General features: G+C 37.2%; 1 protein-coding gene across 2 annotated transcripts in view; it reads right to left on the bottom strand.

Annotated features, from left to right (window-relative positions):
* Positions 1 to 16,447, bottom strand: part of MSRB3 (methionine sulfoxide reductase B3) — a 151,713-nt gene that overhangs the window by 8,159 nt on the left and 127,107 nt on the right. For both annotated transcript variants that reach the window (XM_019640588.1, XM_019640587.1), the window contains one exon: positions 1,136 to 1,233. In XM_019640588.1, coding sequence (XP_019496133.1) covers positions 1,136 to 1,233 — 98 coding nt within the window. The remainder of the gene's footprint in view (positions 1 to 1,135; positions 1,234 to 16,447) is intronic.

The raw sequence follows: 16,447 nt of genomic DNA, 5'->3' as shown, positions 1-16,447 counted from the left end.
GAAAGAAAGAAAGAAAGAAAGAAAGAAAGAAAGAAAGAAAGAAAGAAAGAAAGAAAGAAAGAAAGAAAGAAAGAAAACAAATTCATCAGATGGTTAGGGTCAAACCAATCTCCCTCCCTACTTGGTAGTAAATATGCCACCTACTCCCTAAAACTCTTGTGCCTGATAGAGGGGGTTAAAGGGCACATGGAAGAATGCTGAGGGAGGCCCACGTGGCAATCACTTGGCTTTACAGCTGCCTGACTGTGGCCCCTTTACCTCTGATATGTGCAACAGACATCCCCCAACAAAATACTCTGTAGTATCAGTGAATTTCAGTACCATAATACTCAGGCTTTACATTTCACTTATTTAAAGCAGAGAAGAACAGGACTATCTACTATAGAATAGAAAGTGCAGTTGCTCTTACTCTGGGCACAAGAAGGTTCTGGCTCTGTCTCTAGGTTAAGCACAAAATACCCACATACTCAAGTCTCTTGATCAGGATGACAGATTAAGTATGTCTGCCTCCTCCTCCAACACATGCTAATTTTCTCCCTTAGAGCCAGCACTAATTTGGTTAGGGCAGAGTAAAAGGAATTAATTAGAACATCCTAGGAAATGAGGCTAGGTCTATATACTAGGAGAAGTAAAGAAGGAATTGCCTTATCCCGTATTCCCACTCTGCACTCATACCTCTACCACTGAACTCCCTCTTGCAACTGCCATTCTCCACCCTCCCTCCTCACCCCCACCCAAAGAAAGCTGTTGCTGGGGTCTTGGTTGACTGTGTTTGGATTCATTACCGTTAGAGGTACTTTGTGAACAACGAGTACACAGAACCACAGGGAGGGAAGAATTATCTAAACATCAGATTCTGTAAGGCCCCATAATGAAATCTTCAATTGAGTCAACTGAAGATGATTTTTCCTACCAATGAGTTTTGTCTAATTGTGTTGAAGCCAACGAATGGCTAAACACCTAAAGACTGAGATATCGTTAGGACTCGACAGAGACTTCGCTGGGGTTGTCTGTCCCTTTTGGGGTCAGCCAGTCACTTGGCCTTAGTTGCCATATTTAGCAAAACCAGGAGTCCTCGGACTGTCTGTGATACAGAATGAGCCGCGCACTGGGTTTTCAGGTGGGGTTCACTCACCTGAGAGCAGCTTGTTTCCACTCGGTGCATCCCATAGGAAAAGTCGTCTGTGAGTGTGATTGCATCAGAACTGATCACATCATGGAACGACGGCCAACCTGGGCAGGGCACCAAAAACAGACAGGGGAGAGGAACAGCCTTGGGTTAGAATGCAACGGTAAAAGAACACTAAGCAAAGAGTGGAAGTCCTTAGTATATGAATCATGCTTAACTTTTTCAACCTGAAAAAAAAAATGTCAAAAGCTGAAGGATAATATATTTTGCAAGAGTGCAGCTGTTTTTTAAGAATACCTTTTTCCTCGCATTCAGGTTACAGTTGCATTGGGATTTTCTGTTTCATGAGACATTCTGAGACCATCTAGTAGTTTTCTAGAGCATCCCTGAGTTTATAAAGCTCTCTCTCACCACTTTTTTTTTTCTCTCTTTTAGTTTCAGAGTCACTGGGCACAGCCCTAAAGCACCATGAGTCTTACAGGGTGACATTTTCCAAAATACAAGCCAATTGGTCTGGCTGTTAACTTTTCAACTATTCCACACCTCTTCAGGAAGAATGCTTTTTTAGTACTTAGTTACATGGTTAAAATACTGAAAAATGAATATTCTCTTGTGTCCATTTTAATCTAACTTCTTGGAACAGGAGTATCAGGAAAACATTGCTTCTATCTATTTTATGGGCCAAAGGCTTGCTCACTTCATAGGAGAAAGTCATAGAACAGTGTTCTTTAGGCATCTCTGGATAGCACCTTCGCTCAAATAGCATCTTGATCCAATTTTCATTTATTCTAATGATTTTTAAAATATGCACCTTGCTTTAAGAAACTCAATGGTAAATGGACCATAAGATTGTACAAATGTTCATGAGTGTACAGTCAGGTTTTCTGTTCAGTACTTATCGGCATGTTTGTATATGTTTCCAGAAAATATGTCTGCAGTTGCTGAGCTGAAGCCTGCATCCCTAAAATGATGAAAAAGGTGTAATGTTGCTGAATTGCTGGTGTAATTTTTTCCCTTTTGCAGAAGCCAAATTTATTCCTGCAGAAAGGAGGAAACCCTTTAAAAACATGGTGCATTGTGTTAATACACCCATTGAAAGAAAACAGAATGCAAACTTCAACAATATGATTTCCAGTTTCAAACTAAACAAATTAGGTCAGGCCAAATTTTTATAAGAAACTCCCCCAAGCTCTCCATCCCCCACTACACAGTAACGTAGCGTTCACAGTCAGTGCTAGATTTGACCCCCAGAATCTGAACACTTTCTAATTCCTTGATTTGAGTTCAAGATTGCTGCAAATCGCCAGGAAAACCTGAACCTTCTAGTTATAACGTTTCATAAAAATTAATTATGCTAAAACACACCAGTATTCTTCAGAAAACTTCAATTTTCTCTATTGCTAAATTCTAAAAAGAATCTGAACATATTCTATGCTATAGTTATTTGGTTTATTAATGTTTATTTGACATATGTAGGTGTTCTTTGTTCAATGACAGAAGTGCCAATTGCTAGTAAAGAGAATTTAATGGTAATGTTTGTGGACATTGATAAATAATTTATCTATGAAAAGAAACATTCCGTATTTTTTTAACCTCCAATGTCAGAACTCATTTGATTGCAGTTTGTGGTAATTAATATTATGGGCATTTTTTTTGGGGGGGGGAGTGGATGGTAGGGAGCAGAAGGATAAGTTACTTGCCACTGTTACACAGATTATAAGTGCCAGAGCCAAACCTATTGTATAATCTGGATACTCTGACTTTAGTCTAGAGCTCTCTTCTTATCTTCTACTTTCTCCCTCAGCAAAAGACTGAGAGGTTGTTCATTTGAACACTCTAGCAGGAAGAAGGTTGCAGGTTTTAAGAAATATGTTTAGTTGGTAGTTATGCTGTTACACTTAGGGGGCCTCCAGGTAGAAGCAGATAATAAATGTATCCTGACCAATACTGATTCTTCTACCTTCTAATGACCAAACTGTTCAAAGGGAAAGTCCAAGAGTAATGATGTAAATGATAGAATCTAATTTGGGACACAGATAATTTTTATTCATTTATCTAAAACCACCACAAAGAGTTAGAAGCTCACCCTTAGGCAATAATATCGAGAAAACTGTCAATTCTATTTGGGGTTTCTTAATACAATTTCTTTCCTAATAATAGTGAGTCAGTGCCAACTAAAGATTTTGGGGAGAAAAGTGAACTGCTTTCCAACGAGCTATTAAACCATACAGCTCTACGTGTTGTCTCCATGAACTCAATATTTATAGAATTTTCCAGAAGACTATATTCAGGAACAGAACAGGGTGAGGTGGAGTTACATGGAGTAGAAGTTCTCAAAAGAGTTCCATGTTTCTGGGGAAAAAAACTGTTGACAGGTCAGTAGTTTATTTGTTGTTTACCATGGTGTATTTAAAAATTGGAAGAGACTCAAAAAAAAAAAAAGACATCTCTAAACTCCCCAAATCCAGTGTCCCTTTGCACTGTAGAAGAAACGCGTTTTCAAGATGGAATATTCACTCTGTCACCCAGATTTTAATTAGTGGAGGCTAATAATGGAAACCATGTTGAAGAAACCGAGTGATGGAACACATTTCAAAAGGGAATCATGGCCAACCCAAGAGCACGCGGAGTTCTTTTGCTGGGTCTCTCAAAAAAGCAAAGCTATAGAAAGAGAATCCATCAGAAAGGTAAGTCTTTATTGACAATCAAACTAAGAAGGACCTTCACCCAGGAATCAATTGTCTTATGGCAGAGAAGCCACAGTGATGACAGCACTTTGAAAGCGGAATTCCCTCATCATGTGAAAGTATTTAAAGGAGGAACTCTTCGCTGCTGTAAAAATCCTCAAAGGAGACCCTGCCCCCACTCCTAATAATAAGGAAAGTGCTTCAAAGGGTGATAGGCAAAGGCTGAAGCAATCTGGGTCTTGTTGAGAAAATTATCTTGAGCAAAGGGGGGGGGGGCGTGTTTATGTCAGTTTTGACATTAAAGAAAGATCATCCATCCTCCTTTCTTTAGGATTTCCCTTTTGGTCTTCTCATCTAACAAAACATTATTTGTTTTGGATGTATTCCATGCACTTTTTTAAAAGAAAAGACGATTAAAAACCTGTGTAAACAGAGTTGGCTCACCCCACCCCCAATATATCCCTTTGTTTCCATTTGATGAGGTTGGATTTGGGCATATTACCATTTTATTTCCAACAATATAAACTGTACTTTTTAGATATTAGCCTATTATTATTAAGAATATCTTATATTCAAGAAACAGCTTCTCCCCTCAAAATCTTCTCATTTCCAGACAGCAAATAAATACAGGTACTACAACTAAAGTAGACAAGTTGGAATACGCAGCTCTACTTCAGTTTTATCCAACCATCAGGCCAAATCAATCTGCAGACATGACTTATAATACTGCTGGTATAATGTGAAGCACATCCAGGACATGTTCATTTACATCTCAAATATAAGAGCAAGTGATCCAGTTTATAACCAGCAGACTCTCGGTGCTTGTTACCACCTACACTAGAATAAATATTTTAGATCGCAGTAAAAAGAGTTATTCCCTCTCACTCATAACGTAGCTTCATAAAGCTGCTCTGACTCCACTTGAACCCATAATTGAATAGTGACATAGCTCTCCAGAAGTAGTGTTCTGTTGACAATTTTTAAATGTTTCACTCCAACTGCCTCCTGAGAAAAATGTTCTCAGCTCTCTATCCCAACCTTTTCCTATTTCCTTTAAAAAAATCTTTGAAGTTGTTAAAACTAGCAACAGATTATAAACAAGTTGAAGACAATTCCATCTGTACCATGTCTAGAAAATGTGGCCCTTGTTCCCCTACTCTTAATTTAACAAGGATTTCTGTACAGCTTCACTTCCCCTATATCCTCCCAAACCTTCAAATAAAAACTAGAAACCTCAGTACGTTGGCTCCATGACCCATCAGTAGAACATAGCAGAAACTACCCATGACCAAGAATTGATTCAACTCAACTGCAATTACAAAGATTTTGTTATCTTCAAATGCAAAATAATTTTGAGCACAGTGAATCCCAGTTGGGCTTGTGTGATGGTTTAATAATGATGATACACATTTCAGCATGGTTTTGGTGAGGCAAGCTGGAGATCTGCAGATCTCTATTTGTGAGATCTGCAAATAGAGATCATACCACATTTCTCAGTCATACCACATTTCAAGTTCTCAACAGTTACACATAGTTAATAGCTTCTATAGTGGGCAACATAGATATAGATATAGGATATTTCCACCATCATTTCCACAGATATAGAACATTTCTACCGTTGGACAGTGCTGTTTTAGACATTAATAATTGATTCCCTTTTGTGAACGATGAAGATTTGGTATTCATACTGACACTAATCTCCCATCCCTTTTCCCATTCCCATTTTTGATAGTTATGTTATTTTTAATTCTTTTAAAACCTTGTTTGCTAACGTCTGTCCCTTGAACTAAGTTCAATAAGAGCAAGGAGTTTGTCTGTTTTGTTCACCACTGTGTTGCCAATCACTTAAAATGGTGCCTGCGACACAAGAGGTGTTGCAAAAAGATATCTGCTAAATGACCAAATGAACGCATGGCTCTCATATAGCTTAGTATCATTTGACTCTCCACTCGGTGAGACTGTCTTTGAGCCCAGATCCTCCCCGCAATTCTTTCCTCCTCATTCCAATGCCCAGCCATAATTAAGACTTCTATGGTTTTCTATACAGATTGATTCTAAGAGTTGAAAACTGGTAAACAGCATTTGCGTCATTTTGGCTATAAACAGAGGTAAAGAGTACTGGGATTATATTTCCTTCTTCAATGGTACAATCATCATAATCCCAGGCTGCCTAAAGTCAAACAGATTTTCCTTTTTTTACACTGCATCATGTTAAAAGGCATATCACGTTTTCTTCTATCTTTTGTTTGCACCATGACTTTATTATATAATTGTACAAAATTTTTCTGTAATTCAACATTTTAATTTTTGAATTTTGAGTTACAAATCTTTCAAACATAGGCTAAAGTATACAGAATAGGCATTTATGATTTGACAGATATTAACTACCCAGATTTAATAGACAATAATATTTTTTCTATAGTTGCTTCAGATTTTTGTTTTTCTAACAAAATGTTATAATTATAGCCAGATCTGCCTCCAGCCTTCTCCCCTACTCTTACACCTCCTGGTACCCCAAAGATAATTGTTTATGTACCATTCCCACACTTGTTTCATTCACTTTCTACATATGTCTATATCTATAAACAACATATAATGTTGTAGATGCTTAAAAATTTACATAAATGTCATTGCATCATAAGTATCTTCAGGCAACTTATTTTTTCATATTATTCATGCTCTCTTGTTTGTTTGCTGTTTTTACAGCATCATCTTATTTTATAATTGAAATATTTCAACTATCTCTGAGAATATGAATTAGAGGGTAGTTTTATTTTAGTTTTTCCTATTAGTCTCTAAAATATGTCTGCTTCCTCTAGGGCAACTCTTCTCTTTATCTTGGTTTTTGTGTTTCACTCTCTTGGTTTTCTTTGTAAGTCTCTGGTGATCCTTGATCACTCATTTCTATTTACAAACGGCAGTCTGGGTCAGCTATCCTATGCAGCTGATACAGGGTTCTTCTGCCATCAGGTACTGTACGGGTTTGTTTCCTTACTGTGCTTTAACTCTGGCCAGAAAAGCTGACTGGGAGCTCTGGAAACACTGTCATCATTTGCTGATGGACAAGGGTTTGTCCTAGGATTGGACCATTGGAGAAGGAAATATAATGCAGTCGATACCTGGTTTACTCTGGAGTACCACACCTCTATAGCTGCCCCAGTTCTCCCAGGCAGGCTGTTTAATATCTTAAGAGAGCAGTCTTCCAGTTATTATTTTTTTTCCTGTGAGTAATTGATGATCTGTCATTCTAAATATGAAAGTGAAAAAGATGTAAAACTGGTCTAGCTGTTCTTTAGACTTTCGGTTAAATGCACTGTTGTCAGTCCCCCATTTTCCTCTGGACAATTCTGTACTCTGAGCCTCTTTCTAATTCTGGTGGGCATCTCTGCAATCACTCTTGTACATATTTTGGTCTACAGTTTTCTTTAATCAGTCGTACCCATTAATGCACTTCCATCCACCTTTTTTCCTTGGAAAAATTTGTTAAACTTTGTCTGCTCAAGACCCCCTCCCCTACTCCAGTTCTTTCTGTCATGCATTTCTTCTTCTCCACCCCTATTCCTCCTCCTCTTTCTCCATCTCTTTCTCTTCCTCCTCTTTTTTTGCTCTCACTTTAAAGGGGTCTCTTGGGAGAGAGGGTAACAAACAGTATGCTCAGCCTATCGTTTTGAACAAGAAGCCAAGATTTCTTTTTAATAAACTGCAGATTTTACTCTCTTGATCTAATATTTTATGGGAGGAAGTCACAATTTCAGGCATCATAATTTTTCTACTAACCACACTTATATTACTTTTTACCTCATTGATACAAATACCAAAATCAATGTATGGTTTAGCAGCTTTAGCTGGCTCAGATTGTCTCTGACTAAAAAGTGATTATGGGCTAAGTGTATGAGAGTAACACTCACACTATAACATCTGCAATGGCCTCTGAGTTAGAACCAAGGCAGGTCAGGGCAGTCTCCTCCCTGATTGGTCCGGTGGAAAGAAATTTCTTGGACTACTTTTCAACTTTATATTTGATGGTCAGATATGATTTGAGGATTTACTGTATTTCTGCCCTCCTTCCATTGCAAATATAAAAACAAGTATCCCCCTAAATGCTGATGACACGATTTTATTACTGCAAACAAGCAATTGTCTCAAGAGGCAAACTAGTCAAGAAAAGAGCGTAACAGAATTATGACAAAAAGAAAATCATTGGTTTGGGCAAACAATCTCCCATGCTTCCTTCAGCATTATTAATCAGTACCTCAAATAAAAATGATACTTAAAATATTTATCTTAAAAATTTAGCGGGGAATACACACACACACACACACACACACACACACACAAGCATAGATCTATATAGACTCTAAAAATTCATGAAGATAAGAAGTGCTAATTTAAATGCAATGTACTATTCAAGCATAAATTTTATTTTGGTTACTAGTTACCTTGCTTTTTCATCTTGTTGTCAAGTAACCCAGTAGTTCTAAATGGCAGTGGCATTGCTGCCAGGGGCATTTTGAATGGCATGATGATTGGGAGGCCACCTGAAGACTTTCAAACAGATTACTAACATGATCAGGTTTGTGTCTTAGGAAGATGGCTCTGGAAGCAGGCTGGAGAGTGAGGGGTAAGAGGAAGGATGAAAACAGGTATATCAGATAGAAGACCATATTCTGGAACAGAATTGATGATACTCTAAATGAAGCCATTTGCAATGGGACTGGAAAGCTGGGGAGAGATTATAGATTAAGAGAGAAGAATTCACTGATTCTGGTGACTGAGGTACCTGTGGATGAGTGAAGGAGAGGACAGAATCTAATGATCACTGGGCTTCCAGCTTGTAATGGTTAGCCAGATCATGCTCGTCATACATTTCTTCCAGGGAAAATTACTAAATCAGGTTAGTGTAGAACCATCTAGGAGGCAGAGGGAAATATGGGCTCACACGTGAGACTCTGGCTAAAGATACAGATGTGAAAGTCATCAGAGCACCAAAGACAGTAAGGTTATGGATGGGGAGATGTAGGAGGTGAAGATAGCCAGAGTGGAGAGCCAGACCGGTATTTAAAAGGTAAACTGATGAATAAGAGTTGGTGAAGGAAAATAAAAGAGAGCATTTCAAGAAATGGGAGGAGGAAAGGGTCAGATAATAGAGAGAAAAGTGTTTAAGGGTGGAGGGCAGACAGCAGTGACATAATCTACAGACAAGACCAGTCAAATAATATCTGAGACGAGGCTGCCGAGTTCAACAATTAGGGGGTCTAGGGGACTTTAGAAAGAGCTATTTCAAATGTAATGAGAACAGAAGCTGAACTCTGTTGGGTTGAAAGGCGTATGTGAAGTGGAGAGAGTGAACAAAAGTCGACTCTTTACAAAGGCTGCCAGGGAAGGAAGGTAAACTAGGCAGGTGGCTAGAATGATGTTTGTGCTAAAATATTTGGATTCTGGGGGTCCCTTCAGCTGACCCACCTTTCCCTGTCTTCTGAAGTGTTTAAAAGGGTACAACATTACTTTTCTAATGGAACTTTTGCAATAAAATGAGTGATATGAAAATATTTAGACATGCTAAAAAATCTTAAGCATTACTGAAATGCTGCTTAGGATATTGAACAGAAGCTAATATTTGAAGAAAGACTGAGTGACTAAAATAAAATTCCATCCCTGGAATCTTTTTTATCTTTATTTTTACATTGTTTGTTGTTGTTGTTTGTAATATCTTTTGGTCTACCAACCTGTGAGTCATGAGAGCAAGTGTTTTAAATGACCGTGGTAATCTGTTTTGGTTTTTGGCACAAAGTAGGTGCTCAATAAATATGGTTGACTACATAAATCCAGAGCTTTAACTGCTAGATCTGGTTCCCCTGTCAAGCACATTCACACAGTACTTTCTATCCAAAGCATGTACCACAGTTGGCAATCGCTTATTTATATGGGCAATTTTGGATGAATGTCTTCTCTCACTAACCTCCATGAGACCATGCTTGTTTTGTTTACTACGATAGCCTCAAGCTCTAGCTCATGAAAATATCTTAGATGAATGAATGAATAACAAAAATATCATAACATAATTCGTTATTTAACAACAATTGGATTTACTTAAAAGATTATCACTTAGTGTGGATATGCCTATCACTGGGCCAACTGTAGAAATAATAAAAAAAAAAAAGGCAAAGAACCTCTACTAGTTTCTCCTTTAGGCGATTTTTTGGGGTTTTTTACAAATATCAGATTTTAAATATGTTTATTTTCCTGCCTATCAAAAATAGTGCACTTCTTCAAACTGATTATTAATAATTTTGTGTGTAGAAACCCCATAACCTTATCACCCATAATCATTTCAGGCATTTGAATCTATTAACGGAGAACATGATGGAAGACTGTCAAGAGCACTGAGGTGTCCTCTGGGCAGTGTGAACATCTGGTGTCTATTCTCTTTGGAGATTAATAATGTAGCTAGACTGCAGCAGGCTTTGCTAATTCCTTTGAGGCCTGCACAGCATTTTTAAATGGTTCCAAACACACAAGATCTCTAATTGGTATGGATTTCATCCCCAGTTTCCTTGCGATCTCAAAATGTCTCAGGAACCCTAAGCAGGAATTGACAGGGGCAAGCTTCCCTATTTCCCTTTTTGGAGGCCGCTATTAATAATTTTTTTTTCAGGTTCAATAAAATCACTGAACTCAAACCATTTCAACTGAAAAACTGGGGAGAGGGACTTTATTTTCCCTGGCCTGAACGCTGTCTCTTGCTACTTTAAATCACAGTTAATGTTTTAAAAAATATATCTTACACATAAGTCAGTTGTAGACCTTTACCATCAAAGGATCTGAGCAACATCACATGTAACGGCCTGACCTTTAGCCATAATTTCTAAGTGCCATTAAAAAATGTCTCTCAAACTGGTCTTAAATTTAGTGTTGACCTAGTCACCTTGATCCAAAAACATTCAACTTTAGATGATTATTTTAGTTTGCTTCCAAAAGCTCTTCAGTCCAGTGAGGTATCCATTAAGGAAGCTTCACAAAGAGTTTAGAGTTTGCTTAGAATTTATTAGCTACATCGGACAGGAAGATGGTGATTTGGGTTGCTTGCTGAGTGAAGATTATTTACTGTGCTTAACTGACCTTAGGATTACCAGGAGGGATTTAGGATGGGGGAATTCGAAGAAATACAGGTTCCATTCTCAGCGACATGCAACCCAGACTAAAAGTGAAATAGTGTTCCATTCAACCGCAGTCCTGAATTAGGTCTATTCATTACACGGCATCATTTGAGACTGTCAAACTATTACTTACATTCTTTAGTTGGGTACTTATCAAAAATTTCAGAATAATTCCTCTCCTAAATATATGTGCCTGATAAAAATATATGATTACTTCTTCTAAGAGGGAGTTAAGCCTTGAAATTCTTTTACTTCTCTAAATTTTCCCAATATTTTCCTCTGACATCTCTCTAAACTTCTGAATAGGCTTTAGATCTTTATTGTATTATATATTTTTAAGTACTACAATCTCAGATAAAATACTTCCTTGTTTTCATAAATCTATGGTCCTTTCCTGGTCTACATCAAATTTTTATGATACAGCAAAACTTAGTTACACCTACTGCGATTTAAATGTCTGACAGCCTGTCTTGAAAAAATATTTTGAAAGAGCAGATTGCTCAGAAAAGCTACTAAACACAAATATTTTAGAAGAAAATAATGGCTTAGAGTTGTTTACACAACAAAAGGTGTTTTCCCTTTGTAGCACACACGGCCAAGTTGAAGCAATTTATCAAACACCGTACATTTCCTAATATATTCAATGTTTTAAATAAATTACATCAAAAAGGCATGAAGCAAACTAAATAAAACCGACTACATAACTATTCACTCTTTTTTAAACCCTTTAGGGAAATATTTTGCTAACACCCAATCCCCATTACTCTTCTCTACTTTTTCACATATTTAATCATATTCTAATATACTATAACTTACTGTTTCTAATGTTTTTTGTTTGTTTGTTTGTCTGTATTCCCCCAACTAGAATGAAAGCTCCATGTGGTCAGAGATAAATGTTTAGTTCCTGATGCATTCGAAGCTCCTAGAAGAGTGTCTGGCGTTTAATAAATTTTGGTTGAATGCATTTTCTATATGCACTCTTGTTATTCTGGAAGCCTGGGATTTAAAATTATTAATAATCCTTGCTTTGGTTTTAAAATACACAGTCACAAAAGTCTTTGTTCTAAAATTAGCTACAGAATCTCTAGTCCACTAACTAATATTTATTGGAGATTTTGGCACCTGGCTGGCAGTCTTCTCCCTGCCCCAAACTCCTACTGACATTCTAGGGGCATCCATGAAGGTAACCCACTTAACATCCCTCTTATCAACAGTTCTTTGAACATCTGAGAGCTAAAACTAAACTAGTCCACGGAGCCAAAGTCCTGGATCAAGCAAGACCCATGGGTACAAGAGGCTTTTGCAATTCGAAAGTTTCAACGGCTTGAATTCTGCCCACTGACAAGCTTAATGCATTAAAAAATTAGATGTCATCACATGAAGAAAGATGAACTTCAGATGGATGAATTTGGCTAACGTGGTATGGTACTGCACACAGATTTTAATTTGGCACTGAACTACCGTGACAAAAAAAGAAGAGGAAAATTCCATAAAGGTCTAAGCAGATCCATAGTAGATTCCGTGGCTTATAGGTTGACATATCATGCTGTCAGTTGTGCAGTAATATTTGAGTCCCACCCCACTCACCCAGTTGTAAATGATACATGGTGCAGGTGCAAGACTTGGCTCCTTAGTGTCAAGTAGGTGCTAAATAAATATTTGTTGAACCAAATTGGGACTGAAGAAAATATTAACAAAAATTATGAAAATGATATCACAATGAATCAATGTATGTATGTCAGACATTTGGGTAAAGGTCACCTCTCAAGTATTTATTGTTTCTCATGTCACAGTATATAACATCCCATGGATTATTATCTCTTGGTAGTATGTCATGGGGCACCTATGCAATATCTTTGATCTTTTCTAATGTGGGTAGCATAGAACTTTGGAAGGCTTGATCAGCATCCATAAACATACAGCACTCTAGCACCATTGCAGCAATATATAGTCTCTTTTTATTTGGGTACTTGGCCTCCTTTTAGTACAAAAAAATTTTTTTTTAAGTTTCAACCACGTAGTATTAAGTAACAGCCAAAATCATGGTCTTAAAAGCTAGGTAAAATTAATTTTTAATTACATTTCTCATATTAGAAAACTCCCTTAGGGGAAATTTTGCCAAGGTATGGTGCTATATAAAAGATTTTTTTAAATCATCTACTTTAACTTAAGGTATACAGAAGGAGTGGGGGGGGGATCAATTTATGCTATAAAGAAAATGTGTGTTTTAAATAAAGAATGGTTACAGTGTGTTGGACTACTTAAAAAAAAAAGAGCCAGTATAATAGTTCTTTGATCTTTAAAGGTTTTTATTTTTGTGCGTTATGATTTGTAATGTCACTCTCACACAAATAATTTTGACCTCTCAATTAATCTCAACCTTTTGCTCATTTCCAGGTATCGCCCTGGGTTTCTGACTTCCAGGGTATCTTAATGCTATTACTCTTTTAACACCTTGTTGCTTAGCTCCTGTTGTTTTTTTAAAATGTCATACACACATTCATTAACCATATATAAATGCATAAATGTGAACATATCATACATACTTTAAATGTACAGTTTTTTCCCCTATTTTCTTGGTAAAGCTTTTCCCCCTATTTTCTTGGCCCCTTTCTTCACCCTGCAGGAAACCTATGTTAACAACCTGAGAAGGGTCCTACACCATTTTTACCTATAGTCTCATAGCCTTACAAAATCTTAAGGATCTACATACATATCAACGTAAATGTTCTAGTAGCTGCATAATATGGTAAGGTAACCCAGAAAGCCTGAGATGCTGCATCTAGCTAGGCACCAGGGCAATACAAATGAAGGGGACATCTGTCGCTGGGCTACGGTGTATGGATCCCAGATATTCTGGAGAGAAACAAAAGTAAAAGCCAAAAAGCAGACTCAGGGAAAGGAAGCAGCATAGATGAGGGCTTAACAGTTCCCTTAGCGGAAATCTGATGAAATAAAATAAGTTTTTGAAAAAGCAAAGAATATTTTTTCAGTCCTGAAAACTAGGAAAATTCAACATCATACAACCTTTGAGAATTGCTATCGGTGAAGCAGAAGAAGGGGTGATGAACTTTAGAAACACCCCAAGGTTGATAAAGTTCAGAAACACCCCAAACAACCGAGTGACAGTGCCCACCCCTGTGGGCTGTGATGTGAGGGGATGGAAATGTACGACCACGGTCGCCTTCTGCATATGACGGGTAAAAGAAATCTGACATAAAAAATTTCTGTTGAGGGTAAGTGGGACTTGGACAACAATTTGCAGGTGAGTTGTTCTCACTGACAAAGGCAAGGCGGAATGGAGACAGAATGAATAGGAGGAAATCTTTCTGCCCAAACATAAAAACCAATGGACCACATTAAATTTATAATCCAGGCCTTTTTTATAAATTTATAATTGTGGGGCCTTTGTATCAAAGCACCCAAACAGTCCACTCTGAAGTGAGAGAACAGTTTAAAACTCGAAGGTGCCCCCAGAGTCAGTAAGTGCCAAATGCAGTGGCTTCTAAAAAGATAAAATAAAAATAAAATAAAATGTATGCAGAAGACCAAATACAAACTTCAGTCACACAGTTAGACAGGACCCAGCATTGCTCCTACCCAGGTTCTCCTAAACTGATGACAGGTTAATAATCCATGCTCCTCGTGCTCATGTGTGAGTGGACGCTACAGACAAAGCCCAGGTAAGCAGCGAGGAGGCTCAAGGAGAAACCACCTGCCACGATTTCAGGATAAAAAATATGTTAGAACTTCCTTTCATAAATGAGTAAGCTAAACAAGGAAGGAAAAAAGTCTCCAATAAAAGAATCTAAGTTCTCAAAAGACAAATAATGGGCTTTTTTTTCTGGAAGTTTTATCCCAGAAAACAGAAATTAAACCACAAACACTTCATAACGCTCAAGGAAATTAAAGAGAAGGTAGGTTGTAAGAGATCTGGAAAGGAGATAAATGGACAACAGAATGAAATAAAAAGTACTTGGTACAGTCAAGGAAAAAAACTCCCTATTATTTCAGAAATAAGAAATGCATTAGAAATATCTAAGAGCAAAATTGACACAGAAAAAAATTAAATCTCTGACAAGAAGAAATAGGTCAAGAAAACTGAATATGGAAGAAAATAGACATATGAAAGTACATATGCATATATATGATGTATTTGGAAAGCAGACAAAATATGGAGACCCTACAAGAGAAAGCAAAATGAATTAAAGACAAACATTTTCTAAGTTAAAACAGAAAAAATATTTCCTAAAATGAAGAATTAAATCTATGTCATAAGAGTTCAAGGTGTTTCGGGAAAAATTAATACAGATCATCAAAACAGAGTTACACTGAGAAAATTACTTAACATTCAAGATATAAACTCCTGTGAGCATCCAGGCAGAAAAATCAGTTACCCACAAGAAACAAAAATTGTGTCATTTCTGTTTGCTTACTTCATTCAAGGATCATTCGAGAAGTTCTATTTTTTAAAAGTTGTTGGAATTTTTACTTCTAGTCCACCCTTATCTGCGGTTTCACTTTCCGCAGTTTTAGTTACCTGCAATCAACCACAGTCTGAAAATATTAAATGGAAAATTCCAGAAATAAACAATTTATAAGTTTTAAATTGCACGCCATTCTGAGTAGTTTCATGAAATCTCACACCATCCCCACAACCACCCATCCAGGACGTGAATCATCCCTTTGTCCAGCCTATCCACGCTGTATGTGCTCCCAGCCAGCTACTCACTTAGTAGCTGTCTTGGTTATCGGGGTGACTGTTCAGGTTATCACAGGGCTCGTGTACAAGTAACCCTTATTTTACTTAATAATGGCCCCAAAGCGCAAGAGTAGTGATGCTGGCAATTCAGATACGCCAAAGAGAAGCCATAAAGTGCTTCCTTTAAGTGAAAAGGTATGGATGTATAGGACAAAACATAGTATACATAGGGTTTGGTACTATCCTCGGTTTCAGGCATCCACTGAGGGTCTTGGAGTGTATCCCCTGAGGATAAGAGGGGATTATTGTACTTTATTATTAATTTTGACTTTCCTATATTGTACTCAGGGATTGTGATTTGTATAGTTTTGTTTGAACTAACTTATTATGGCTTTACCAGTGGTTTATACTATAAGACACACTTTCTTAACTCTTCTTTGGATACTTGAAAAGCAGTTATATCCTCTGTAGGGTACACAAGTTTATGTACCTCTACTACGTCATCTGTGAATTACATAGAGTAGTCAGGTCCCCATGTCTTTATTTTTGCCAATTTGATCTGTCAAACTGAGAGAGAGATGTTAGTCTCTTACTACACTTGTGTTTCAATTTCTTCCATATCTAGCAATTTTTACATGTATACTTTGAAGCTATGTTATTGGCATATACAGTTTCAAGATCATTACATCTTCATCACGGATTGCAACCTTAGTCAATTAAAAAAAAACTATCTTTGAAATTTTTTACTTTTTTGCCTTTAATTTCATTTTGA

This window comes from Hipposideros armiger, unplaced genomic scaffold, assembly GCF_001890085.2.
Source record: "Hipposideros armiger isolate ML-2016 unplaced genomic scaffold, ASM189008v1 scaffold_51, whole genome shotgun sequence".
NCBI classification, from domain to species: domain Eukaryota; kingdom Metazoa; phylum Chordata; class Mammalia; order Chiroptera; family Hipposideridae; genus Hipposideros; species Hipposideros armiger.
The sequence above is the reverse complement of the archived record's forward strand: the minus strand, read 5'-3'. Positions and strand labels throughout refer to the sequence as shown.